At 39.8% G+C, this 27,677-nt stretch overlaps 1 protein-coding gene across 15 annotated transcripts in view; it reads left to right on the top strand.

The window, feature by feature from the left end:
* KAT6B (lysine acetyltransferase 6B) overlaps nucleotides 1-27,677 on the top strand; it is an 84,398-nt gene that overhangs the window by 31,068 nt on the left and 25,653 nt on the right. For 7 of the 15 annotated variants that reach the window (XM_083738183.1, XM_083738185.1, XM_083738184.1 and 4 more), the window contains 9 exons: nucleotides 4,238-4,353; nucleotides 4,563-4,644; nucleotides 5,964-6,096; nucleotides 10,142-11,073; nucleotides 12,017-12,138; nucleotides 12,588-12,703; nucleotides 17,997-18,138; nucleotides 19,161-19,322; nucleotides 20,938-21,031. In XM_083738183.1, coding sequence (XP_083594309.1) covers nucleotides 4,238-4,353; nucleotides 4,563-4,644; nucleotides 5,964-6,096; nucleotides 10,142-11,073; nucleotides 12,017-12,138; nucleotides 12,588-12,703; nucleotides 17,997-18,138; nucleotides 19,161-19,322; nucleotides 20,938-21,031 — 1,899 coding nt within the window. The remainder of the gene's footprint in view (nucleotides 1-4,237; nucleotides 4,354-4,562; nucleotides 4,645-5,963; nucleotides 6,097-10,141; nucleotides 11,074-12,016; nucleotides 12,139-12,587; nucleotides 12,704-17,996; nucleotides 18,139-19,160; nucleotides 19,323-20,937; nucleotides 21,032-27,677) is intronic. The other 8 variants (XM_083738188.1, XM_083738190.1, XM_083738189.1 and 5 more) reach the window with 2 other exon arrangements.

Below are 27,677 nucleotides of genomic sequence, written 5' to 3' on the forward strand. Positions count from 1 at the left end.
GTTGTCAAAACCTGTCCGTTTTGTAGAATAACTTGTAAGGGTTACTTTCCCCCCTTCATGTGTATTTAAATTTTATGGGCTGTAACTTTTACTCAAACTAGACTCATTGAAATGAATGACTATGAACTAACTTGGGCGTATTAATTTCAGTGGGTCTTCTGAGTCAAATTGAATTGAATATAACCCAATGCCTACATGTGCTTCGTGTATCACATAAGTAAACACTGGTCTTGTATAGTGGCCCTAAATGTTGGGATTGAATTGCGTTTGCAAGCCTTACAGATTAAAACTTAAGAATTTAGCAGGGTGGGGTGTGTGTGTAATGCAACAGTATAACATAAACCACGGTTGAGCAAATTAGTCTGTACATGAGCTAGTGCACACAGCTTAAGCACACGCACTTTTCTTCTCCCTTTCTCCAGTGGGGAATCAAACCACAGAGTGACAAGCTGAGCATTTCCCTGCTAGAGGATCCCTGCTGGAGGAAAGGAGAAAAGTAGGAGAATTCAAGTTGTGTCTATGAGCAGGCTGCTTGTGTACAGACTAATGTGCTTAACTGCAGTTTATAGCTTAGCTTTGCATCTGGATGCCACCATAAATTAATGTCATTTTAAGATGATATGATACTATTTCATACATGAGGAATACATTTGCCAAGAGCCCCCTCCCCCCCAAATGATGTAGTTTTTTGTTCTTGCATATGTCTAAAAAAAAATCTATTGGCTTCACAATTCACTTATGAAAATACAATTTAATTTGATATCTATTAAATGTGTATAAGGTGCTCTTTGGAGATTGGTTATTACACTCTGGCTGTCTGCAAATATGGCTTTTCATTATGCTCTGACTGTCTGCAAACACAACATTTCATTAAGCAGTGCATAATGTAATCAGCTTTTTTGCATTATAACAATTCACTGACAGTTCTAAAGAACAGCAGAATTGGAAGCGCCCAACTTTCATGGTTCAGCTTCAGTTTGAATTAACACTGATGCTTTCTCTTTGCCTCATTAAAGGTAAATTATGTTTAATTAGTTACTTACCATTATTTAGCTATACGATATGAGACATTGAGATTGGCAGTCAAATTGCCAGATGGCTAAACCTTAACTGCAGGTGACATCAATTTTTTTTATTAAAAAAAACCAATCTTCATGCTGTTCAGAGGTTTTTCATAAAAATGACTTTGGGCTTAGGTATGCTGTTACACAGACCCCCTGGGGTTCACAGGCTTACCAATTGGGAACCACTGTCTTAGACTATAATCATACTGGACTGGACTGGACTTACTTTTGAGTAGACATGCATAAGGGTGCCTGTGTCACAGTTGTTTGAGGGGAGAGATGAATAAGTTGAACACAAGAGAGGGGCCAGGTCAGAAGGACAGCAGACACAAATTAGATCAGAGGCAAGCAGCAGTTCATAACAACATGAAGGTGTTTATTGCCTCTTTTGAAGATGGAAGCACCGTTTAGGTGCAGAAATGTGTCTTCTAGTTGAGTATTTTTTGTATTTTTTAATATATATGTATATATACATGATCGTTATTTAATGTTGCAGAGTATTAGGCATAAGCATAATAATGCTATATATTTTCTGTGACTAAAACCTTGTCTTAAAACGCATGGTTAAAGCAGTCATAGGGCATGAGGGAGGAGGCTTAATTCGCTCAGGGAAAGTAGTCAGAGCTGGGGCATATGACTAATGTGGGTGGAGCTTCCTTGCAGCCTGCTGAGAAAGGGGAGCCCTTTAGTTCCCACACAGAGTGACTGTTGATTGCAGAGGAGCAAATCGCTAAGAACACTGGAACACTGGAACTCATTGATGAAATAGGCAATCACTGGAGCCAAAACTAGTTAATAACTGCCTAAATTATAAGATAGGCAAAAAGCTTGTATCTACCAAGTTTGTTGTGATGCAATTTACTTTTTCCAGTTAGAAGATTCCTGAAAAAAATAATTAATAGTCCATAGAGATTAAGGAAAACAAAAAATAAAAGAAAGAGCATCTAGAAAAATTAACCTCTGTTGGGCTAAGAATACAAGTTTCCTCTTGGTAACAGCAGAAAAAAAATATTCCCAAAATGACTTAAGGAGAAGCCAAAAGCAAGGCCTCCTGTCTATCTATCAAGAAAACCAAGCCACCGTGCTATCAGTATCCCAGAAAGATGGTAGGAGTGGGACAGAACGATTCATGGAGAGAAAACGATGTACACTAAAAATTGTTACAGTACGATTTGGGGGGAACCAACTTTCCTTGTGTGTTTCTCTAATACGAAATCCTTCTTATTTTTAATCTCCAGCCAGACACTGGTTCTCCTCCAGTTTCATCCCCTAAATAATTTCCTTCTCATTAAATCTTCATAAGGGACTTTGCCACCATATGTAGTGCCATCTGTGGAAAAACTCACTAGCCTCAGATGAAAGGCACCCAGTGAGCGCAATGTTCCAGAATCAAAGAGATACTTAAAAACCAAAGCTCACCTCATTTCTCAGATGGAGACCTGTCATTCATCGCAAAGGCAATTTAAGCTGCTACAAAAACCCATTCACACCTAGAAGTATGAATCAAATTGAAAACAAAGAATTAACCTGCAGTCTACTATTTTCTTAGCTGAATTTTGTTTGCTACTCAAAGCCTCATTCCAGTTAACCAAAAATTATGTGATGTTCCAGCCCAGACAGGACAGCTTCCAAGATGCAAAGCCTATCCTTTTTTCTTGTTTTTAATTAATTCAAGGAGCAACCAGGATTCTCTTGACCAGATACCCATAATACGTAATATTGTGAAGATGCCCATCTTCAAAGGAAGATAAAGGGCCCATCACTATGTGTATCTCAAAAGCTTCTATGATGGTAATAAGAATGACCCCTTAAATCAGAGCTTTCCAAACTCTTGTGTTGTAACACATTAATGTGTTGGCTATAGTGTGTAGGTGTGTTGCACGAATACACCCAGCACTCCTCCCAGGGCTGGAAAGGGGTTAGTTTAGCCTCTGGTCTGCTAGTAAAATTGTGTCACCATGTCCCAAAATGATGCATGTCTAAAAAGTGTGTCACCAACATGAAAAGTTTGGAAAGCTCTGCCTTAAATCCTTCATCATGCTCATTGTCCAGCACCCCAGAACCCAGAAAATAAGTCCCAAAGGGAGCAAACCCAACAGATAACTTGCTCAATGGCTTCAAAAGCCACAGAGAGAACAAAGGGAACAAACAGGGTCATACTCCTTCTGTCTCTTTTTTGATGCACGTCCTCAATAAAAGTGACCAAAGCTGTTTCAGTGCCAAAACCAAGCCTGAAGCTAGTTTGAAATAGTTCTAGATAATTGGCTTCTTCCAAACATACTTGAAGCTGAATGGGCACCTTGTAAAAAAGACACTTAAGGCATGTCTGGTGCTTGTGTGTGACTGTAAATTAGAGCTAGAAAATAAAAATAACTGGAAGCAGGAATAATTTTGAATTACTACATCCAGACATATATGTGCATAGCCACAAATAAAAAGGCCTATGTAATACTAACTGGCAAGTATTTCTCTCTCTCTCTATGGTAGAGAAAAGAGTAGAAATACAATGAAAATGCACATAAGATACATTTTTTAAAGCTCACCATAGTAGTAGTTGAACACTCAAGGATTACTGAAATGTATGTGCTTTGAAGCCTCAAAGTATACATTAAGGATATACAATATGTTAAGGAGTTTAACAATAACGAGTAGAGTGTTTTGAAAACAGAAGTATGGTACCAATATTTTTATTGTCAACACCAAATTAAACATGTATTAACAATTTCTGATAAAAATGTGGATTCAGCCATGTGTCTCTTATGTGAATTGCAACTAAAGTGTTGCCGACCCCAGGTCCCGGGAGCCATTTGGCTCCTAGCTATTTCCCCCCAGTTTCTAACACTGCTTCTACACAGAGAAGACCCATTGAAATGAATGGACATGACTGACTTGGGTCCATTCATTTAAACAGGTCTACTCTGAGTAGTACTAGTAAGGGATATAACTTTTTTATTTGTTATTTTATTTGTTAACGTTTGTTAGACATGAAATAATTGAGGTTCTCTGGGCAGTCTTGTAATAGCAGCTGCCTCTCTTTCTGTCCATGAGAGCAAAGACATGAATTCTGAAAGTAGCCAGTACTGATGAAATAGTACATCTATGAAAGATGTCATAGAGCTTTAGGTGATCTGGAACATAAATAATCCTCATGTATGAATACTGCCTTTTTGTAGGACATCCATCCTGTTTGAAATTTTGTCTGGAGTTGACGACAAATGTAAAAGCCTTAAGATGGCAGTGTATTGAATGCAAGACGTGCAGTGCCTGTAGAATCCAAGGCAAAAATGCAGTAAGTTTTAATCCCTTATTACAAATAATATATAATGTTTGGTCTAATTATTTAGGTTTAGTTGAACCAAATTTACAGCCTAGAAGGAATGGGGTGAAAATGATGCCAAGGGATGATGGTTTGTTTGTTTTTGTCTTTTGCTAGTTTCTCCATGAAAATATATTTTTGTAAGATTACTTTTGTTTTCCCTCCCTCCATTTCAATTTCAGGATAATATGCTTTTCTGTGATTCTTGCGATAGAGGTTTCCACATGGAGTGCTGTGACCCACCTCTTTCCCGAATGCCAAAAGGTGATCTCTGAAAATGCTTTCAGTGTATATGGCTTGATTGTATGTATGTATGTTTTTGTACATTCCATGTAGATCTTGATTTTCAGTTCAATATTATGAATTGATTCAGTGAATTATTTATGTATAAGCTATTCATTCTTGGATACATTGATGTGTGTGTGATGGAGCATTCTGAAATAGCCCCTCTTTTTTCTATGTGTTCTTTATAGCTTCCATAACATTTGAATTGTAAGAGGGCTGTTCAGGTTCTTTTTTGTTGTTCGTGTCTTTTTGTAGCAGCTTCTGTAGCTGGAGAGCTAAGGATTTGTCACAGTATAAATTTGTGGCAGAGCATGGACCATCAGCTCAGATTTCCCTCATCTAAGTTTAATTTTCTACCAAATTAGCTTTCAAATAATAGGACTTGGCATTCCTTTTTGCAGTTTTTAAGAAGTCCGTAAATATAGCTCATCTTCTTTATCACATGAATGCAAGAAAATGTGCTCACATTGTTACCTGTAATGTTAAAATGGAAGGTGATAGTAACCTGTCAATATTGTCGGCTGATCAAAATGTGGTTCTTATTATTGTCGTTTATAGTTCAAGCCACTAAAAGCTTTTGGTACTGATAATGCTGGTTACAGCATTCTGATTCAGGCAATCAGTTTATTGTTATTGCAAGGAAATGATCTTTTGTATCCTCAAAGTCATCTGTATTCTATTCTAATACTTAGAATATTTAATTTAAAGCTTTTAAAAGTTAAAAGTAGCCTTAAAATACCAGCTTGCCTTCTCCACTTCAGCATGCTAGCAAAATAGACAAGTTGCAGTCTTGCTGTTTTGTAGGCCAGCAGTCCCAGTGACTTTAATTTACCATCTCTCAACCTTAGAAATAATAGCCATTCCTAAAAGTCATAGGACATAAGTTGTGCCTAGACTAGATGTTGCCAGGACCTGAGTCACAGTTGCAAAATCTTTTATTGTGTGTGGCCCATGGACAGTCATACAAGATGGGTTCTACAACTGCACTGTGCTATTGGAATACTTGTACCCTACCTACTAACAAGAGTTCTTGGCATGGCTTACAATATATTTAAAATACAATAAAAATTGACAATTAAGGTGTTGAAATTCTTCAGTAGGTGAGATTGCTTTATCTGCTGCTGTCTCGTGACTTCATGTTTCTGGTAACAGAACCAAGAGTCTACAAACCTCCTTCCTATCATTGGATGTTCCATCATCACTCTGTTGTTCATTGGGAAATTTCTAGAATTAATGGCTGGGACCTGATGCTCATGCACTTTCACCTGAACAAAATATTTTTTTAATCATTAATGTAGGGATGTGGATTTGCCAGGTCTGCAGACCAAAGAAAAAAGGAAGGAAGTTACTTCAAGAGAGAGCATCACAGATAAGGCGGCGATACACAAAACCTATTGGGCGACCAAAAAATAAACTAAAGCAACGAATGTTGTAAGTGTTTTTGGGTTTGGCTTGTCTTCTACATTTGGGTGGTGTTGCACTTAACAGGCAGATTCTTATGATGAGCAGTGGTTTCACTGCTGGGTTGTTCCAAGTTAGTACATCTTCCTGCTACTAAACCTCTGGCGGTTCCCTCACTTCAAGAAGTGAGGTTACAGGGAACCAGGCAGAGGGCCTTCTTGGTGGTGGCACCTGCTCTGTGGAACGCCCTCTCAGATGTCAAGGAAATAAACAACTGTCTGGCTTTTAGAAGACATCTGAAGGCAGCCCTGTTTAGGGAAGTTTTTAATGTTTGATGTTTTATTCTGTTTAATATTCTGTTGGGAGCTGCCTAGATTGGCTGAACCAGATGGGCAGAGTATAATAACAATAACATTTTATTTATTTACTTACTTACTTACTTATTTAGTTAGTAAGTAAGTAAGTAAGTAAGTACCTGGTTTTAACCTAAATAGAAAGATACAGATGTTTCAGTTTATGCTTCTTTTTTAAGTGCATTAAAGCACTTCTGGATGATGGAGTTAAGGCAACAGAGTTCTCATATTAATTGACAGAGCCATATAAATAACCAGTCAGATGGCAGTGGCAGCTGCTGTGGGCTCTGCTCTGGCCCTTGCCACTGGCTGCCATCTAGTAGCAAAAGTTGTGGAACCTGTGTGTGCCCCTATTGCATGAGAATGTTTGTTATTTGATTGATCACTTGATGGCAGCAGATGAGCAGACACGTGCAAAATTACCTAGTGGTTTGTCAGTTTTTGTGTTGAACATTCGGTCATCATGTTATGAGACAACTGAATTATGCTATTTGAATTGTTGGAACAGTGAAGGTCAGCACTTGCCGTAGTTGATGATGCAGAGTTGCAGAAATAACTTACTGCTGTCTTCTTTAGAAATAAGAGTAGATCTGTTACCCTTCATCTTTTATGAAACTGTAAAACATTGGGAAGATGACATGGTACCAGTATGATGGTGCGTATATTTAACATAGAAATAGAGATTGAAATTAATATTGAACCTTTAGAGTGTCAATTCATAGCTTGTTGAATCCATTCCAGAATAAATTCTGCTGTGAGAGGTGTGAGTGGGTGTTTAAAGGTGTATGTCATTTTGCTTAATGAAATGTACCTAACTAAATGACACAAATATTGTACATTGCTGAATCATTATGTGCTTCATCATAAAAGAGTTGACAGTGCAGTGGCACTGCTTAATGGACCTTTATTGTGGCATTGAACAGCAATGTGAAATCATATAGCACCAGGAGCTTGTTAACCTCTGTAGGCAGATGGTTATTAGCATATATGGCACCAAGTGATAGGCTTTATGGTAACAGAGCTGAACTTCTGGCATTGAAATATTCAAACAACATGTGGGCAAGGCTTAGAAGATTTTAACTGGATTGTGACTGTTAACTGCTAGCCATTCTCAGTAATGGGTTGGAGTGGGGAATGCATTTGGGGCCAAATGGAGGGTTGGTTGGCTATTGGAGATCAGCAAACCAGATGGTTGCCCCAGGCTGCTTCCTCTCAAATCTGTTTATATTCATTACTTCAGTTTCACCACTATCGAAACAAAATATATAATGCTTAACAATAAGATGACGGAAATGAGAAGAAAATACAATTGATGTGAAATAATTATGCAGCATTGTGTGGGTTTCAGTTTGATAAACGTTCCTGGTTGCTTGCATTTATCACAAATATAAGAGATTTGGTTTGGCATCTCTTGACTGTTCCTCAGTTTCTGCATAAGCCTTTAGCTAAATCAGCACTTCCTTAATCAAGCTAGATGCACTTTCCCAGTAAAACTCAGTACTGCTTCTCGGTATCTTTCATGTCAAGCCTTTCCCAGTTCTTGCTTTCCTTTTATCATGTTTTATTTATACCTTCTGCATGGTTCTTAGCTGGACTTACGCTTTTTTTCTTAACTAAAATAACACGTTAGTGCTTGTGTAGGTTGTCGTTAATGCTGCGCAGAAATGCATCTTTCTTTAAGAATTCCATTACTTTAAGTGTATTTTTTAATTAATATGAATGTAGCCCTTTTGTAATGAAGCATGCCCACAAAAGCCTATTATATCGGATTTAGGGTGTTATCTTCCTCCGCATTATTGGAATGTCATTTTTACAGTTGCTGGCTTTGAAGCAGTCAAGTATCTTGAAGCTTTTGTAGCATAAGGCTTGGATCTCCTGGGATCATGTTATAGTTGTAACAGCCTTCAAAAGGCAGAAGCTTTACTGTTGTAATGCAGTGCAGCATATAGTCAAGGAGACCATTGAAATTAGTGAGGCTAAAGTCCATTAACTGTATATTGAGCCTAAGGAATGCATATTCCCTTTCTGTAGGGATTTCTTTGACCAAAACCTGAAACACACTTTGACCCATTTAGACCATGTCTTAACAGGACAGCTGCATTTTGGAAATGTTCTACTGCATGGTCATCTGTGCAGTGTCACATATCGGTTCTACAATCTGTGCAAAAATATTCAGGAATATTTAATCTAGGAACTCATTCACTTTTGCTCACAGAAGATTTTGGCTATCTGCAAATGCCTTGAAGGGAGGGATGAATAACCGATACCAAATGCAGTATCCAGTGCTTTTTTCAGGGGGTACGCATGCCCTTAAACATTTTGTGAATTTAAGTATTTCAATATGAGTAGGAAAATGAGAGTACACCTAAACATTTTTTTAAAAGGAAAAAAAAAGCACTGGCAGTATTTCAGGGAGCTTTCTCTCTCTGGAGTTTTTGTTTTCTGCAAGGTTCAGCCATTGCTGTTGTACCTCCCCGCTTTTCCTCTTTTAGAGCTTTATGTGAATACTTTTGTAAAGGTCCCACTGTAGTTCACATAGCTGACAATAAATAGCCACATCAACTGCAGCGTGACAAGAGTATGGCGGGCAGGCAAGGAAGCAAGTGTTGTAAATGGTGAGCAGCCCAGGCAAGCTGCTGAGGAAGAAGCAACATTGAATGGGACGAGGGAGCCTCAGAGAGCGATTTGCCAAACTGTTCTCTGAAGCACTTTCCACCATCCTCCAATGACTTTTAAGGAGGGTGGGGATGCTTCGGGGAGTCATTTGTCTGAAACATCCCCATCCTCCATTAAATGATGGAGCCCAGGTGAGCTGCTGAAGGAGTGACATTTAAAAGAGGTCCTTCAGAGAGTAGTTTGGACCCTCCTCCATTAAACATTTAATAAGCTGTGAGACAAGAGCTGTTTGGATGAGCTCTGGGAGAAGGGGATGGGGTTTTGGGGTGAACTTTGGGGCAAGCTGTGGGGGAGGTGTTTGGTCAGGTGGTTGATGAGTGGCAAAATGGTGGGTGGTTAGCGAATGGAGCAAGTAAAAGTTGTGGTGGCAGCTCCTAGTTGTTCCATATAAGATTAGTGGAGCAACACCAGTTTCCTTGGCTGGAGCTTTAGAATGTTTCCAGCAACTGAACTCATGTGAGAGAGGGCTGTGATGAGTGACTATAATAGTTTGCCTTTACAGTTGTTAATCCTAAGGCTGACCAGTCTCTTTAACTGTAGTTAAAGAAGGAGAGGAGATGCGGGGGAGATGTGTATTTCTGTTTGAGCACAGTTGTTGCAACTGCACTGGTTAATTGCACTTATTATAGTTCTTATTTAATAGACAGAGTGCTTTACAGCCTTTGTGCTTCTTGTCCTCAGAATAACTCTGTGGAGCTTCTGATTATATTTACTGTTTTATGACAAATATTGAGAATGTGGCTTGCCCCAAAGCATCCAGTAAGTTGGTGGCTTAGTTGGTTTGAATACAAGCCTTAGTTAAAGCTTTTAACCCCCAGACCACTCTGACGACCATCACTTAGTCTTGCCACTATCATATAATTCTGATGGTTTTGAACTAATATGTATATCTGTCTATATTTGATGAGGCTTCACCAGCAGTATTTAGCTGTTAGGATGTTGTTTAGATTTTAAGCACGAGTAATTCATATGCAGTGTTGCTATCATTTATTTTTATGGTTTGTTAATGCTGACTGCTTCTTAAAATTTTCCATATTTTTTGCTAGGTCTGTAACCAGCGATGAAGGATCCATGAATGCATTCACAGGAAGGGGGTCACCTGGTAGGGGTCAAAAGACTAAAGTCTGTACCACACCTTCATCTGGTCATGCTGCATCTGTGAAGGATTCAAGCAGCAGATTGGCTGTTACAGACCCCACCCGGCCTGGTGCCACCGCCACCAAAATCACCACCACCACCTCCACCTACATACCTGCCTCTACACTTAACGTTAACAAGAAAACCAAAGGGCTTATTGATGGCCTTACTAAGTTTTTTACACCGTCACCCGATGGTCGCAGATCACGAGGTGAAATAATAGACTTTTCAAAGCATTATCGTCCAAGGAAAATGGCCTCTCAGAAACAATCATGTACTTCTCATGTGTTGGCTACAGGTACCACACAAAAGCTAAAACCTTCTTCACTTCCACCCCCAACCCCCATCTCTGGTCAGAGCCCCAGTTCACAAAAATCCAGCACTTCCATCTCTTCTAACTCTCCCCAAAGCTCCTCCAGTCAGTCAAGCGCACCCTCCTTTAGCAGCCTTCCTAATAACAGTCAGCTAAAGGGACTCTTTGATGGACTTTCTCATATTTATTCCACTCAGGGACACTCTCGAAAAAAGGGGCACCCGAGTTATGCACCGCCCAAGCGTTTGCGTCGTAAAGCAGCATTTTCTTCCACATCCAAGTCTAAAACTGCTTTCTATGGAAAGAAAGAGATTAGAAGTAGGTTTATTTCTCACGCCTCCGCCTCTGGATGGGTTATGTCTAGAGGACGTGCTTTTAAAGCAATTGGTCACTTCAAGCAAACAACCTTCCTTAAAAAGCGCAGGATTCTAGGCAGATTAAAGTATAAAGTGACCCCTCAGATGGGGACCCCCTCACCAGGGAAGGGGAACTTGGCAGACGGAAGGATTAAACCTGATCAGGATGATGGTAAGCAACAGGTCAAAGCGCCAACCAAACCTGCGTCCCGTCCAAATCCAAATTCTTATTTTGTCACACAGGTCTCGGCTACTTCTCTTCTGACTTCACTCTCATACAAAAGCAATGAACTTTGACCTTGTAACTAATGCTGACTAAATCTCCAAATTGTTTTTCCAACTAATGCTGTACCGCCTTGTTTGTCAGTTTTTGCATATGTAGTGGCACTAGCACCCCCCCCACCCCAATGTCTTCATAATGTTGCTTTTATGCCTTTTGTAGTAGCATATTGGTAGCCACTCCATGCTGTCCCTTGCCCTTTCTCTGGCCATAGTGCTGATGGCATTTATTAGGATGACCATTTCAACTCTTCATTTCCCTCTCCTCCATCGCTTTTCCATGACACATTCCATCTGCTACACAACACTGGATTTGTACTGCTGTGAAATTTACTCTTCCCAGTTTTTAAATAAATCTTTCCTTTTTTTCTTGAAGAAACAAATGTCTGTATTCCTTGCCTTAGTTTCTTCTAATCTGTTTCAAATAGTTTTGCCTAAGATTGTTTTAGTGTTGAAAGCTTGTTTTCTTTTTCTTAGAGGTTCAGATATATGGTTAGGATATGCGAAATCTATGCTGCTGTCTCAGTTGTTTGATATAGTTTTGTATTCAAAATGTCTTTTTTTTATTGGGTAGGGGTAGAGTGTAAATTCTGAGTTAGGGCATGAAAGAAAATGCTGCTGTTTGTCCTGGCCGTGTTTATTTAAAATAAATCTGCAAATGTTTTAGTAGATACTATAATAATAAAGATTTGCTACGTCAACTGGAAAGATCAGTGGGAAGCAAGATTTTAAAGCATTAGTCACTCAGAAAATGGACTGGGAGCTACATTTTGATTGCAAAAGGTGTTTGTTGCATCATGGTGGTGAATAAACTCTCTGCTGGTTTTAAACAACAGGTACAGAAATCAAAATAAGCATCAAACAAGAAAACTCAGATCTGTTTCTGGTGGGAAGCAAGGATATTATTACAGAAGAAGATTTGGAAATGTTTAAGCAGGCCCAGGAACTTGCAATGGAGGTAAGGTTCACAGGTGCCAGCTAGGTGAACAGTACTGATACGGTAATTTGTTGCTTGATATGAGGAGAAAATTGTGCTGACTGCTTAGTTCTGCTTAATGCCCCTTTTATTAAGGCTAGTTTGTATATAATGGTATACATCTAATCTGGAACCCAAGTATCTCATTAGGGTAAATGTAAACTTGAATGGGAAGTTCTCTATATAGCTTCAGGCATGGTGCAGAGTGAATATGTTTCACAGCACTTGGGTGCCTTGATAGAAGTCCTTATTTTTAAGGATGTGGATAGTTTGTGCTACTTTTCATTCCTCTGTAAACAGATGTCTCTCCACCTAACACCTAAAATAGTGTAATACCCCCAAAATAGCCTTACTAATGAAATGTGATGGGGGGGGGGGGGAAGGATTCTATTGCGCTTTCAAAACTTTTGTTCTTTAATTGTGATTAATAGAAAATTGGTTGTAAAAATGGTGGAGAAACAAATGGACGCTACCCTTCAGTGATAGAATTTGGGAAATATGAGATCCAAACATGGTACTCCTCGCCTTACCCACAAGAATATGCAAGGTAAGGAGAATGAACCTATAAACTGTTTTATGACAAACACCATCTCATAGCTCCAAAAAAAGATTACTTTTACAACTTATTTGCAAAGCTTCTCAAATTCAGACATGCAGTGAAACCACAACTTTATAACTTCCCTTCTCTTTCTTTCCTAGCTTGCATATTATCATTGAACGTTGCTGTAAAATCAGCTTGGCACCGCCAAAAAAATCAAAGATTAAATATATATATATTGGCTGCAGATAAGCCTGTTTAGCTACAGAATGCCTCATACACACCCTTTTGTGGCTAAGGAAAAAAAGGCTAGCCCCCAAATTACTTCATGCATGTCCCTTCCTTTCTACATGGAGCTTGAGATAGTTCTCTTAAAACATCAAAAATAATCATAAATAATTAAGAGTTCAGCAGTGTTCAAAGTGTCCGCAGTTAGAAAATCCACATATTAGTAAAATGTAATTTGTTATTTTTCTTGGTGCCAAAATTTTAATCTTCATAGTTCAACATTTTGAGACTATTTTGCCATGGATAGAATATGACAAGCCCTGCAAACAGTAATGTTGATAATAAATAGCTTCCTGTTTCACAATATCGTGTCAAGGGATGGCTCAAGCACTTGCTATCAATGTGCTCACCATCATGTATGCTCTACTTTTGCCTGTAATTGGGCCCCAGTTCCTCAGTGTTCAAAGAATGGTCTGTATTTTCATCCATTTTTGAAGGGGTCAAGAGAAAAAGTTAAACAAAATTGGAGGGGCGAAGAGATTTACCTGAAAATCAGCAGACTTCTACCACCACCTCCTTTTCTTTTAAAAAAACCTTTCTCACAGTGGTGCTCTTACAGCCTAGCATTTTTTCTTGGACTTGTGCATTCCATTTTAACCTTCTATTTCCAAGTATCAGATATTCCGTTTCATCCAATAATTTAGGGAATGCAGGAGAAACGAATGATGTCAGAGATAACTCAAGTGGAAAGTGGTCACTTTCAGCTCTGGGAATTACCCTAAAGGTGTCTTGGTTAATTGGCACATTGTTGGATGTTAGGATATAATCTATGGTGCTAGCAAATCCTCTGGGGGAGATAAAAGTAAAATAACCCTCTTGATCCCCTTGACCGTGCCCATTGCATAACAAAAGGTTATGCTTAATTATAAGTTCACAGAGATATTTCCCCTGCGCGGTTAGAGGTGGTGTCCATTGCTGCCCTCTGACAGATTTGGGGTTCGTCTTCCCAGTTTAGTCCAGATAATATTGTATTTTGTGGGGAAACAAGGCTGATCCGGCATTGAAGTCGCCTCCCAAGACAAGCCGAGGGTTAGGAGACAGAGAGTCTATACTTTCGAGTAGTTGGTCAAGTTTTCCCCAATATGAGCTCAGTTCCCCACAAGACTTTACTGGAGGTATGTACATGCAGATACAGTAAGTATTTCTCCGGAAACTATCAGAAAGGGACAACACTGAAAAAATTAGGGGTGGTCAGCAAGGGACACTGTTGAATTGATACATTAAGAGATGTTGACACCAGCACTGCCAGCCCCCCTGCTAGGCCTTCCATACTTTACAGTTTTAAGAGCTGGTTGAGTGTAACTTGTAAAACCCTGTAATTCAACCATGGTGCTCTCTTTTGCCCAAGTTTCTTGAAGAAAGATGATATCATGTGTTTGTAGATAGGAACAGAAATCACTGTCTTGGGTCTTGTTCGGCCACCCTGTTACATTCCATGAGAGAAGTTTAATTGTTTTACAGTGATTTACTCTTAGTCAATTGCTGGCCAATGTACATTTGGAGTTTACCAGTTTTTGTGGCAACATGGATGCTAGTGGAATGATCCAGATGTTTGATTATTTCAGTCGTTGTACATAAAGTACTCACATTTCTGTTCACTGGGCTTTTTATTTGCAAATTGCTCATCCGCGGGGATTCCTTGGGCGTAGTTCCTGACTCCTCATCTAAGTATCTCATCTTTGTCCAGTACTCTGGTGGTTCTATAGTTATCGTTCTGTTGTGGCCATTGGGTCTATTGTCAGTCTCTACCTCCGATTCTTTAATCTTTTTCAGTGTCTGGCTCATAAGATCAAGCCTCTTGATGACTGTTTGTTGCTCTTCCTGAAGGAGGTTCCTATATGAGCTGAGAAAATCCTCTTCCAAAGGATTTACAGAGTGCTCAGATTCCTGAAGACGATTGTCTAGGGGAATTGGCTGTTCCTTTTGGCTCACCTGGTTATTTTGATGTTGGGCATGATTCTGCGAATTCAACTTGGGCATGTCTGTTTCCTCCCCTCCTGTCGAGTTTTTTTTGTGATGTCATTACTTCCATTGGGGATCCAGGCCTTGGTTTGTGGGCCCCTCTGTAGCACCAGTCTTCATCTTACATAAGGGTGCAACAATAGAATTGTGAAATACCCAGGTTGGTAAAACTCCTCTGCTTGACAATTTCAGCTTGTGAATCAGTGAGGGCAGTCTAGTAGAGGAAAAAGTTAACATAATTTTTGGATTTGATTTTTGGTATTCAAGGGTTCAGTCCCAACTAAGTCAGTCTCTGCAAGTCCAATACCAAGTAAGTCTAATAAATGTTATTTGGAACGCTGGACACCTTTCCAGTTAGGAGTTTGATCTGGTCTTCCACAAATTGTCATGCAGATCTTTTTTGGCTGGAAGACTCTTAAATAAGAAGAGTTTGTTTTAAGAGCCTCTGCGCATTCTATGTCAAGCTTAGGGGTCTACTCTTGTGCCATTTCACTTTGGTGCTTTGGTGTTCTGTTAGTGCCTGCTTGCTATTAACTGATAAACTGTGGACCTCTTCGGATAACTGGGGTATTTGAGAGGCAATACCTCTAATTTGTTGGACGATATGCTCAACCGTTCTTGCAATTAGAGTTAATTGGGTGCTCTCCCTACTTGTTATTCCTTCCTCTCTTAGAGGCACAGAGTCAACTTGCCCCAATGTTGGATCCAGTTCTGCACTCTCACCTTGAGTATCCTCCTCATTTTCACAATCATCTTTAAGGGGAGAAAACTGGTTTTTTGTTGCAACTGTTAAAGCAGATTTGTTTTAAAAAGTCCTCCATTTTAGATTGCTTGGGAGCCGGTGAGAGAACTGCCTCTTCTGGGTCCCTGTTGCGTTTACTAGCAGGCATAGTATTGCAGTGGGAAGTAAACTTGGAGAGGTTTCCTTAACCAAAGAAAAGAGAAAAAATAGAAAGTGCTCAGTTTGTTCAGTTTAAGAGTTTCTCTGTGTGGTGACTTCCAGGAGTTCCAGGAACAAAGTATAAAAGGGAGCTGGCGGTTAATAGCTAGCAGCTGGCGGCCTGCCCAGGATACTTCACAGAACTTGCCCAAGGCGTTTCTCATAACATAGATAAGAAGATGATAGAATCTCAGTAGGTTGGTAAGTTTAAAAGTAGAAAATTTTAAAAAGAGGAAAATTTACTTCCCTGGGTAGCAATTGACACTAATTACATTCCTGTTATCTGCGGAGCTCCGAAGCCAGCTTGCTAAGCCGTCGCCATCTTGGAACCGCCACCAACCAGTGACTGTTGGTATTGTTCAGTAGTTGATGGTTGAACAATTAAGAATGATCAGATGAATGTTGAAGAACAAGAAAGTAAGTCAGACAATAATGGAATAAGTGAGCCAGAGGAATATAAGGTAGGGGAATATGCAAAGTCTCCAGATTAAACTGATGAAAAGTTGGCAGGACTGGATCAAGAAATCATAGTGAAGGAATCATCATTGTATGAAAATGGAGATGACCTCCATACAAGAATTTGGACAAGTAGAAGATAAGATTACAAATGGTGATTTAGAGAAATATCTGGACATGAGAGGCAAAAAAAGCTTTGGGATTTCACTCCTGGCCTTTCTTTAGTTTTAGCAGATTTGGCGTGAATTCAAAGAATGGTGATATTAAAGTTATGGTATTGCCTCTGGAAAAAGACTAGAAAAAAACAAAAAATGGAAGGTCCTAGAGGAGATCGGAATACCATTGTAAACACAACAGGAAATCGAATACAGCAGGAAATGGAACTGAATACAGTGGTACCTCGGGTTACATACGCTTCAGGTTACATACGCTTCAGGTTACAGACTCCGCTAATCCAGAAACAGTACCTCAGGTTAAGAACTTTGCTTCAGGATGAGAAGAGAAATCGTGCTCCAGCAGCGTGGCGGCAGCAGGAGGCCCCATTAGCTAAAGTGGTGCTTCAGGTTAAGAACAGCTTCAGGTTAAGAACGGACCTCCAGAACGAATTAAGTACTTAACCCGAGGTACCACTGTACATGGAACTGGACACTAACTAATGAGAAACAAAAATGGAATAATACAACAGGAAATGGGCTATATAACAAGAAAGGGAACTGAGCATATGGAATTGGACATGAACAAGTGGATATACAACAAGGAAAAAATGGAATATCGGCTCAGTGTGTGAGCACAATGGAGAGACTTTAATATGGACATGGACAGGAAGAATTATATTATTCAATATGGAGTAGTGGTGGTGAGAATTAATAGAAGTTAAATTAAAGGAAAAATTATGGTTATTAAGAATGACAATTAGTCTTGGACTTTCTGTGAGAAAAGGAAATAAGTGATTCTGAGACACCTTAACTGGTAGGAAATATTGTTTAACAGAAAGTGGTAGATGTTTGCATTGACCAAAGTTTTTAAATAATCATATTCTCTTTTATGTGACTGGCAGATGTTGCCTTGCTTATTTTATTTCTCTCATTTTCTGTCTTCTCTTTATCTTAGTTGTCCCCTTCTTTCTTTTTTTCTGTTTACCTTCTTTTTTGGTATCTTTTGTAAATGCAACTGTATTATGGAAAATCTTATTAAAAAGTCATTTAAAAAGTTGGAATGTGGGGGTATTAATTGCAGGTTTTATTTTTTAAAACAATTCAGGTGTTCCTTAATTTAGATAAAGGCTGAATTATGAATACTGTAGATAACTTCATTCAGAACACATTGATGTGTTTACACAATGCATATAATAATGTTCCAATATTATGATGGGATTTGACTTCACAGCTGGTATTATTATTATTATTATTATTATTATTATTATTATTATTAAATTTGCTCCCAAGTCCAGCTAGAATTTATGGGCACTTGGAAATACTTCAACAGAATTGTTATGACTCCAGCCTCTTAATAAACAGCTTGTTATGAAGTATGATATGCTTTAAGCTTGTTTGTTTTTTTATTTGCTTGTTTAATACATATTGGTTGACTGAGAATGTTGGCATTTTAAAATAAAAATAATTGTATACTAACTGCTCTGATTTTTAAACTTAACAGACTATCAAAGCTTTTCCTGTGTGAATTCTGTCTTAAATATATGAAAAGTAAAAATATTTTGCTAAGGCACGCAAAGAAGTGTGGCTGGTTTCATCCTCCAGCCAATGAAATCTACAGGAGGAAGGACCTTTCAGTGTTTGAGGTAGGAAGCATTTTATTTGCGTTAGTAGTACTGCAGGCTAGTTGAAGAATAAGAATGTAGTAAATGTATTAATCTCCCCACCCACAGCTATCTGTAATGTGGGTGCTCCTGATCCCACCCACCCACCCACACATTGTGCTTGGCCCCAGAGTGTGATTTTCCATCTTCTCCTAAAAGATTCCTGTTTTCCCAAGTAAACCTGTCCCACTATGTTAGAACACTGGAAGACCACTCTTATTCGAAATCTGTTTTAACCCCAACAGAAATTCTATAGTTTAGAAGAATTGTGGTAGGAACTTCAGACCAGTAGTCTGTGTAAAAAGAAATTCTGTATTGTGTAATCTATTGCTGTACGGATCAGACTATATGGTAAGATACAAAGTAAATGATGGAAAGCAAGTAAGATAAATTGAGGAAGAAGGATATTCATTGAATGTAGAAGCATGCTTATGAAAGAACACAAGGAAGTATTGACCTTCCCTCCACAAAGTAAAGAGCAGCAGCTATTTTACATCCTTTGATCTTTCTGTCCATGTATTTAGGATCAAAGAAATGTAACTTGTGAAGAATTAATCTGAAAGTGACACTTATTTTCAACTGATCTTGGAAACATTTTTTTCACTGAAAATAGTATTTGCTTTTGTATCTAACAACTTCTGTATGTATATAATGCCAAAGTAACTTCCTCTTTGCAGACTTAACACTTCAGAAACTTAGAATAATGTTACTTGCTTTATCCTCCATCTGGTACAACGCCTTCAGAAACATGCAGCTTAGCATATCTTTAATGATATGTTCACAAATTTGTATCTTTAATTAGAGGGAAATAAACTTTTGAAATGCCATAAATCAAAATTATAGTTTACAAGTTTTACAAGTTACTTGTAAAAATATATATTGGTCTAATATTTAATATAATATTGAGATTCTGAGAAAAATCTGGTTTTGTTCACTTTAAATATTATGTGCAGTGATCCACTTCCATACTTAAATATTAATATGGGAAATTTTCTCCTCCATAGGTTGATGGGAATGTGAGCAAAATTTATTGCCAAAATCTTTGCTTGTTAGCAAAGCTCTTTCTGGACCACAAAACCTTATATTACGATGTTGAGCCATTCCTTTTCTATGTTCTCACAAAGAATGATGAGAAAGGATGCCACTTAGTTGGGTACTTCTCCAAGGTAAAAGTTTGATCTTAACATCATGAGAATATCTTGCTTTTGTGCTAAAGCAGTAACACTGCTGATTTGGAATGCATAATATCAACCGGAAGAAAACACTGTTTTCTGATTACAAACAAATACAATGCTAGTATCATTTTAAGATTTCAAGTATTCTCTTTTGGGCTTTATTTATCATTCTACTATATTTTTTCACTTTAGAATGTTTCCATCGGGTGTGACAAATCTCCTGTTTCGTGTGGCACTTCCAATTTTGTTGTAGTTATTACTTGTTTTTTTACTCAGGTAGTATAGCATCTCATCATGCCTTTTATGACAATTTTCTCTTACTGTTGTTTAGTGAAAATTTAAGGTCTTTAGTCTGAAGATTTTCTCTTGAGATTCCACCCCCTGCATACTCTGTGTCTACATTGTCATGTATATATAATTTGCTCTATGTTCATCTTTGAATAATAGTTTGTAGTTTTGACAGCAAGTGCCCCCCCCCCCCAAGTTTTAATTCCAGTCTGTCTTGTATCTGGTTGTTTATTCTAAATGTTTCTCAAACTGTGGAATGGACCTGTCACTGAGCCTTGGGCCAGTTTCAAGTGGTCCCAGTGCCACAGCCCTTCCTAGTGTAGCAATGGCAAAGGAGGAGACAAGATAGAAGGTGCATATAAAGACAGCTTGAATAAGTGAGACAGTCTAGGGGGTTTAGTTAAGTTACACTGGAGTTTATTTTGAGGATTTCCCTGTAAAGAAGCAGCTGTCTTGGCTTTTGGCAGCCGTTGAGGCATAGTGGTTATTGGCGCAGAGGCACTGAGATTTTGAGTTATCCCTGTTAGTCTCCCCATACATGCGGTCTGGATTTCAAGGAGAGTTCTGGGGTGTCTTTGCCAGCGTGACCCCTCCTTCTTACCTTCCTGCACCCTGGAAGGTGTGCATGATAGACATAACTGCCCTGAAGATCCCACTACACTAGCATCTTACTGGGTTTGCCTTTGTTTTCAGCAGCCGGTTTAATTTTTCCTTCTGCTGTTTTTGTAGACATCAAATTATATTTCTTTCTGGTCTGTGCCATATTCTGATGGAAATTTACTTGGTATTCAAAGGTGGATGCACCTGACTGTATGAAAGCTGCATGTGCTTCAAATATTACTTTAGATAAACAGTTCTGTCAGTTAGAAGTATTTGCTGAGGGACAGATGAAATGCTGGCGAAAAGCAGTAAGTTATTTTAATGTGGCCATTACTTATGATCCAAACTGCTGTCTTCAGCAAACGTGTAGGTATCATCTCCCTTTTGTACATTCCTGACACAAAAGTCAGGGCTGCATGAGAAAAAATACCTTCTTTCCACTCCCTGGATTTGAAATTCACTTATGCAGTTCCTTTTGGATTTTTCTGTTGTTAATTTCTGAGGTGCCATCTCGTAAAATAAATCTTTTTGGAAGATACATTTGATTTGCTGTTATACTTCACCAGCGACATTACTTTCTAGGGGCTTACTCTATTTTCGTATTGACCTGCTGCCTGTTTACCTTACTGGGCTATTTTACAAAGGCAGAGGCAGGTGCATGGAATTGCCCACTTCAGCAGTGTTTTGACATACTTGATCTGTTTCTCCTTCCCCCCAGGAAAAGCTCTGCCAGCAGAAGTACAATGTCTCCTGCATAATGATCATGCCCCAGTACCAAAGGCAAGGATTTGGAAGATTTCTCATTGATTTCAGTAAGTGAGCGGCTTTGTTTACAGTCATAACCCTGAGAGCTGATGGTGGTTATGAGGATACAGCTACATAAAAACTTTATTTAACCTGTTTTGTTGTTCGTCTTTTTATCACTAGATAATGGGCTTTCTATTTCTATTTGCGTAGTGGCAGAAAAGCTCCCTCAAGTGAAAAATCCAGTGCCTCTGTTGTACTGCAGGAAATTGAGAATGTGTCTCTCTGCAGTAATATTAACTCTCAGAGCTATTACGCTGAATGAATTGTCTAAATTGCATTCATTTTGTGCTACTCATTAGTACAAAGAGAAGCAATTATTTGTGATTAAAGCAAAGGAAGGTGTTAGTCCAAGGCATTCTCTAGTTTCCCAGTCTATTAACATGGAGTACATTTTAGCTGAACAATGCTTATGATGAGAGCGCGTAATGTTTCAATTTATTATTCCTTTTTTTAAAGAATGTCATTAACTCACTTCTGAAGTAAAAGCTACTATTTGCTGCACAATGTATAAATTGGTATTCAGGGTTTATATCTTGTATTCTTCATCATGCAGTTGCCCATCTGACATAATTTTAAAAATGTTGGAGCTATTCATAATATTTCAGTATCAGTAAAAAACAATTTGATAAAACAAATAGTAAAATTCAATAGGCAAGCGCCACAGCTCAATGATTTCATTGACTTTTTGAACTGAACTTTGAATTATAGTTTGGAGAAAGGCTATGAAAGCCAGGTTTTTGAAGCCATGTGTTAGTGTACCCAATTATTTTTAAAGCTTCACAGTAAACATATAGCACTGTATGTGGTTGGCTTTCTTCGGTGGAGGAACATACAAGGTGATTAAGATGCAGATCAAATATAAATCTTAAGAAGGGAGGTAGCAGCCAACAGGGTTTCTTACTTGGCAGTTGCCCATCATGAGTTATTGCTGGTGATGCTTCATACTTAATGTGTTATGCTTCCTGCTGGTGATAGAAGCAGGTTGTCCCATCCCTTCAAGCACTTTGCATCTTCTGCCACAGCAAGTATTGGCAGATTGTTGCCACAGCAGGCATCCATTTTCGGGGAGATGTGTGTCCTCAGCAAACTCACCCGCTGATCCCCCATTTAAGGAACACGGAAGGACAAGCTTCTCCAAGGCTTTTCTGGTTCCTGAAATTTGCATCTTTCTGGCTTCACTTGACTGGAAGACAAGGTGTCTGCATCTATTTAAATCTAGATGTCCAGTGAATTCTTCACCCAGAATGTGAAGGATTCCCATAATGTTACCTTCCTAGAACTCCCTGGGGTTGTTTTCAGCCATATTGGTATAAAGACTTCAGCATTCCCCCCCCTCTCTCTCACAAAGGATATTCACAGAGATCTGAACAACTACATATTTTGCCCCAGCGTGCTTTGGTGCAGCTCAAGGCACAAGCTACGTTTGGGAAGGGAAGAAGGTTCCAGACTCACTAGGACCTACTATATATTGCAGGCAGGGTTTCCAACCTTTTACCAACAACATAATTTTCCTTTCTCTCCTCCCACTTCTTCTTTTACATCCAACCTGAGAGAGAGTTCTGCGAAACTTGAAAGGTAGCTCAGCATTTTGTGATTTTCAGCTGGGTTTTTTTGGTTGTTTTTTTTTAAATGAAGCTGAAGGAGGCTTGGGGTTAAAAGGCCACAGTTATATTAATATGGGGTGCAGGTGAATTTAAATGCATTGTATCATACTTGTTTCAAATACGAAACAGCAAAGGATTTCCCAAACTTCTCCCAAAGAGCTTTGCTAAGACATTGGCTCCCTGCTGTGCAGCATTGCATTCCTGTGACAGAACACAATGGGGACAATGCATTATGACAAAATGTTGTTCATAGTGACATCCTTGTGGTGGGATGATGGTTGCCCCCCCCCGTTGGTTTCAACCATTGAATTGTGGTAGGGGGGATAAGGCCAGAAAGATAAAAGAAGAAAAGCAGTAATCTGCATCATATTGAAAAGGCTTAGATGAAATTTGTTTAAATTTACTTGCTCCACCTGAAAAATTACTTTAAAATTTCTATTGTGAAGAATGAATTGAGAATGTAATTGAGGTAGGGGGATATTTAAGCACATCTTGAGTTCTAATCAAAGTTTTATGCTGTTTTTTTTTTTAATTTGCCCCACCATTTTTCAGCAGGGGGCCGGTCCACTGTCCCTCAGACCTTGTGGGGGGCCAGACTATATTGGGGGGGGGGGGGATGAACGAATTCCTATGCCCCACAAATAACCCAGAGATGCATTTTAGATAAAAGGACACATTCTACTCATGTAAAAACACGCTGATTCCCAGACTGCCTGCAGGCCGGATTTAGAAGGCAATTGGGCCAGATCCGGCCCCCGGGCCTTAGTTTGCCTACCCATGCTCTAGTGGAACAGCATGAATGCTTGCATATATTTTTTTTTGGGGGGGGAGGGTTCCAAATCTATGGGTATTAGCTATGGTGGGCTTTGTTCTTCATGAGCAGAGGCTTCTAATGAGGGGTGGCATCAGTAAAATCATCAAAATTGTAATGTAGTGGAGGCTTCTCTGGGTTATGCTGCAAGGCTTTAATAGTGAGCATCTATGTTGCACTTTTTAGGCTTTGCAGAATATCCATGGAGGCCTCTGGTGTGCTGTGTGACAATACTGACTGATTTCATCAAATTGTAGTACAAGGGAAGTAAGGAGCAGGAGCAGCCCCTGGACTTGAAGATCCGCTTGTGGGAGCCTGGGAGTCATTTTGGACTCACAGCTGTCCATGGAGGCGCAGGTTAACTCTGTGTCCAGGACAGCTGTCTACCAGCTCCACCTGGTACGCAGGCTAAGACCCTACTTCCCCGCGGACTGTCTCGCCAGAGTGGTGCATGCTCTAGTTATCTCACGCTTGGACTACTGCAACGCGCTCTACGTGGGGCTACCTTTGAAGGTGACCCGGAAACTGCAATTAATCCAGAATGCGGCAGCTAGACTGGTGACTGGGAGTGGCCGCCGGGACCACATAACACCGGTTCTGAGAGATCTGCATTGGCTCCCAGTACGTTTCCGAGCACGATTCAAAGTGTTGGTGCTGACCTTTAAAGCCCTAAACGGCCTCGGTCCAGTATACCTGAAGGAGCGTCTCCACCCCCATCGTTCAGCCCGGACACTGAGATCCAACGCCGAGGGCCTTCTGGCGGTTCCCTCATTGCGAGAAGTGAGGCTACAGGGAACCAGACAGAGGGCCTTCTCGGTAGTGGCACCCGCCCTGTGGAACGCCCTCCCATCAGATGTCAAAGAGATAAAGAATTACCTGACATTCAGAAGACATCTTAAGGCAGCCCTGTTCAGGGAAGTTTTTAATATATAATGCTGTACTGTTTTTAACACTGATTGGGAGCCGCCCAGAGTGGCTGGGGAAACTCAGCCAGATGGGCGGGGTATAAATAATAAATTATTATTATTATTATTATTATTATTATTATTATTATTATTATTATGTTACTTATTTAGCCAGTTGTCGTATAAATTATTATTATTATTATTATTATTATTATTATTATTATTATTATTATTATTATGTTACTTATTTAGCCAGTTGTCGTATAACTAGAGTCCCCTGGGTGATCAACAATTAGAATACACTAAAATCCAATAGCAGCAAAAAATAATAATCCATAAAACAAAACAGTTGCATCAGAACAGAAATTCAGGAGGTTGGATAAGATGGGTTTGACTAGATCACGGTTTCCCAAACTTGGGTGTCTAGATGTTTTGGGACTATAATTCCCATTATTCCTGACCACTGGTCCTGCTAGCTAGGGATAATGGGAGTTGTAATCCAAAAACAGCCGGAGATCTGAGTTTGGGAAACTCTGAACTAGGAGATCTCTGCTCTGCTCACAGAGTTGCCACCATCTGTAGCCATTCCACCTAGCTGAATCAAAGAGAAAAGTCTCACATCAGCTCTTCTCTCCCAGAACATTCCTGTGGTGATCACTTTACCTGGGCATTCTGAAATGTTCTTTGTTCATTAGTTCATTTCCTTTACTTTCCCCTCGCTTACCCGCTGCATCCTGTTTGCAGATTACTTGCATTACAGTGGTACCTCGGGTTACATATGCTTCAGGTTACAGACTCCCTAACCCAGAAATATTACCTCGGGTTAAGAACTTTGCTTCAGGATGAGAACAGTAATCATGCGGCGGGAGGCCCCATTAGCTAAAGTGGTGCTTCAGGTTAAGAACAGTTTCAGGTTAAGAACAGACCTCCAGAACGAATTAAGTTCTTAACCCGAGGTACCACTGTACTTGCAACTGTAAACTTCCTGGATGGCCCTAGCAGAAATGCAAAGCATAGATACAGTAAATGGTTAATAAAAAGTTTGGCTACTGTAGCACTTCACTATGTTTCTTTGGCTTTGGTAATGCAGTGCTGTGTGAAGGGTAGACGTTCTGGTTGGTGTGTTGATACTTATAGTTCTTCATTCTCTTTAGGTACAGGAATTAACGATATTCTGATGACATGTGCAGCAATCTATTCAAATAACAGAAAATTATGTTCATACGTGCAAGCGTTGTGTGAATTATTTCATACTGCAGGCAGTTCAGATGATCCTTTGGCCCTGTTGCTCTAGCAGTTGTTTCTGGGTTAGGGAGAAACATATGAGATCTTCCGCTCTTAACTTCCACCAACGAGGACTGCAGCAGGAATCAAACCTGAGAACCTGACGCGCCCACTGTTCATGTTGCCACAGCCAGAATTTGGGTGGCCAAATAATGTCAGAACAGGCATTTTCGTAAGTCAGTAATCATTTTCAGTAATCAGTCCCCCCCCCCCCCCTTGATTTGGTTCCATTTCCCCTCACAATTATCCTGCCTACTTGTGTTTTCTAATGGCTGTTCTTGCTCCACATCTCAGAAACATGAGACTGCAGCTTCCACTTTCCATTTTGTGGACTTTCAACTTTAGTGGCACACAGACTGAACGCTGTAGGACATCAATGCATGTCATTAGGCTGTATAATGAAGCGAAGAAAACCAGCATGGCAGTCCTCATCGTGGTTTGCATATGTTGCACTAATAGCTCAATTTCTAACTATGCTCATTAATTGACTACCAAATTGAGCTCCATATGTTACTCTTCACAGTCCTGGACATGTGATCAGATGGAATGAAATTCTGCCTAATCAAGGTATGCAAACAGCTTTCAGTATGTATGGACAATTGAGAAAAGTCCTGATACTTTAGCCATTGACTGATACTTTAGAGGAAGACAAATAAGTAAATGATGAATGCACCTTAAAATACTGTTGTAAGTTGGAAATACCCAAAGGCAACTATTTTTAAAAAGTCACTTGCAAGCTAGCAAGAACAGCATGTTAAACTTCATTTTTTAATTAAAAAAATTAAACTCAACAATTTAGCTTTCCTGTGCTGATTTAAATATATTATCCGAGTAAATGAAGGAGTATCTCCACCCCCATCATTCAGCCCAGACACTGAGGTCCAGCTCTGAGGGCTTTTTGGCGGTTCCCTCCCTGTGAGAAGTGAGGTTACAGAGAACCAGGCAGGGAGCCTTCTCAGTAGTGGTGCCTGCCCTGTGGAACGCCCTCCCATCATATGCCAAGGAAATAAACAACTAATCTGACTTTTAGAAGACATCTGAAGGCAACCCTGTTTAGGGAAGTTTTTAATGTCTGATGTTTTATTGTATTTTTTATTTGCTGGAAGCCACCCAGAGTGGCTGGGGAAACCAGCTAAATGGGCAGGGTATAAATAGTAAATTGTTGTTGTTGTCATTTCCTGAAAAGCCCACAGCCTATCCTGAAATTGTGGTTTAATGAGAATCTGGTAAAGATTTGGCTGTGTTCCACGATCAAGTTCTGGCTTAAATAGGGAACTACAGGGACACAGGTGGCACTGTGGGTTAACCCACGGAGCCTAGGGCTTGCTGATCAGAAGGTTGGCAGTTAGAATCCCTGCGACGGGGTGAGCTCCCATTGCTCGGTCCCAGCTCCTGCCCACCTTGCAGTTCGAAAGCACGTCAAAGTGCAAGTAGATAAATAGGTACCACTCCAGTGGGAAGGTAAACGGTGTTTCCGTGCGCTGCTCTGGTTCGCCAGAAGCGGCTTAGTCATGCTGGCCACATGACCTGGAAGCTCTACACCGCCTCCCTTGGCCAGTAAAGAGAGATGAGCGTCACAACCCCAGAGTCATCCGGGACTGGACCTAACGGTCAGGGGTACCTTTACCTTTACAGGATAATAAGCCATGCCAGCTAAGAGCCACTTCAACTGCAGTAGGCAATCTCTGTGACCATCCCTGACCCCGTTGGAGTTTCCAGGACAGACTAGTTTTCTGGTCTGAGCAGCAAAGTGATCCTTTTCCTAATGCCCCATGTTCCTGCTTTGCTCCATATCTTTCTGTAGGGGCAGGAAATGGATCCGACTTCATTTATTTATTAGTTTTGGGGTAAGGTTTTATGCACTGCAGTCAAGCTCCGTTCTCCTCACACTGGCTAAATCATGGCTTAAAGCTTGATGCACTGGTCATTGAGCCACAAATATTTTGCCAAAGAGGGCCATTTTAACTTTCCCTCTTATTTAGAGATAGTGAGGTATTAAAAATGACTTTTGTACTGAAGTACAAGCAGAAGAGTGAATAGGCTTTCC

The sequence above is a fragment of the Podarcis gaigeae genome (genome assembly GCF_964106915.1).
Source record: "Podarcis gaigeae genome assembly, chromosome: 5".
Lineage (NCBI taxonomy): Eukaryota > Metazoa > Chordata > Lepidosauria > Squamata > Lacertidae > Podarcis > Podarcis gaigeae.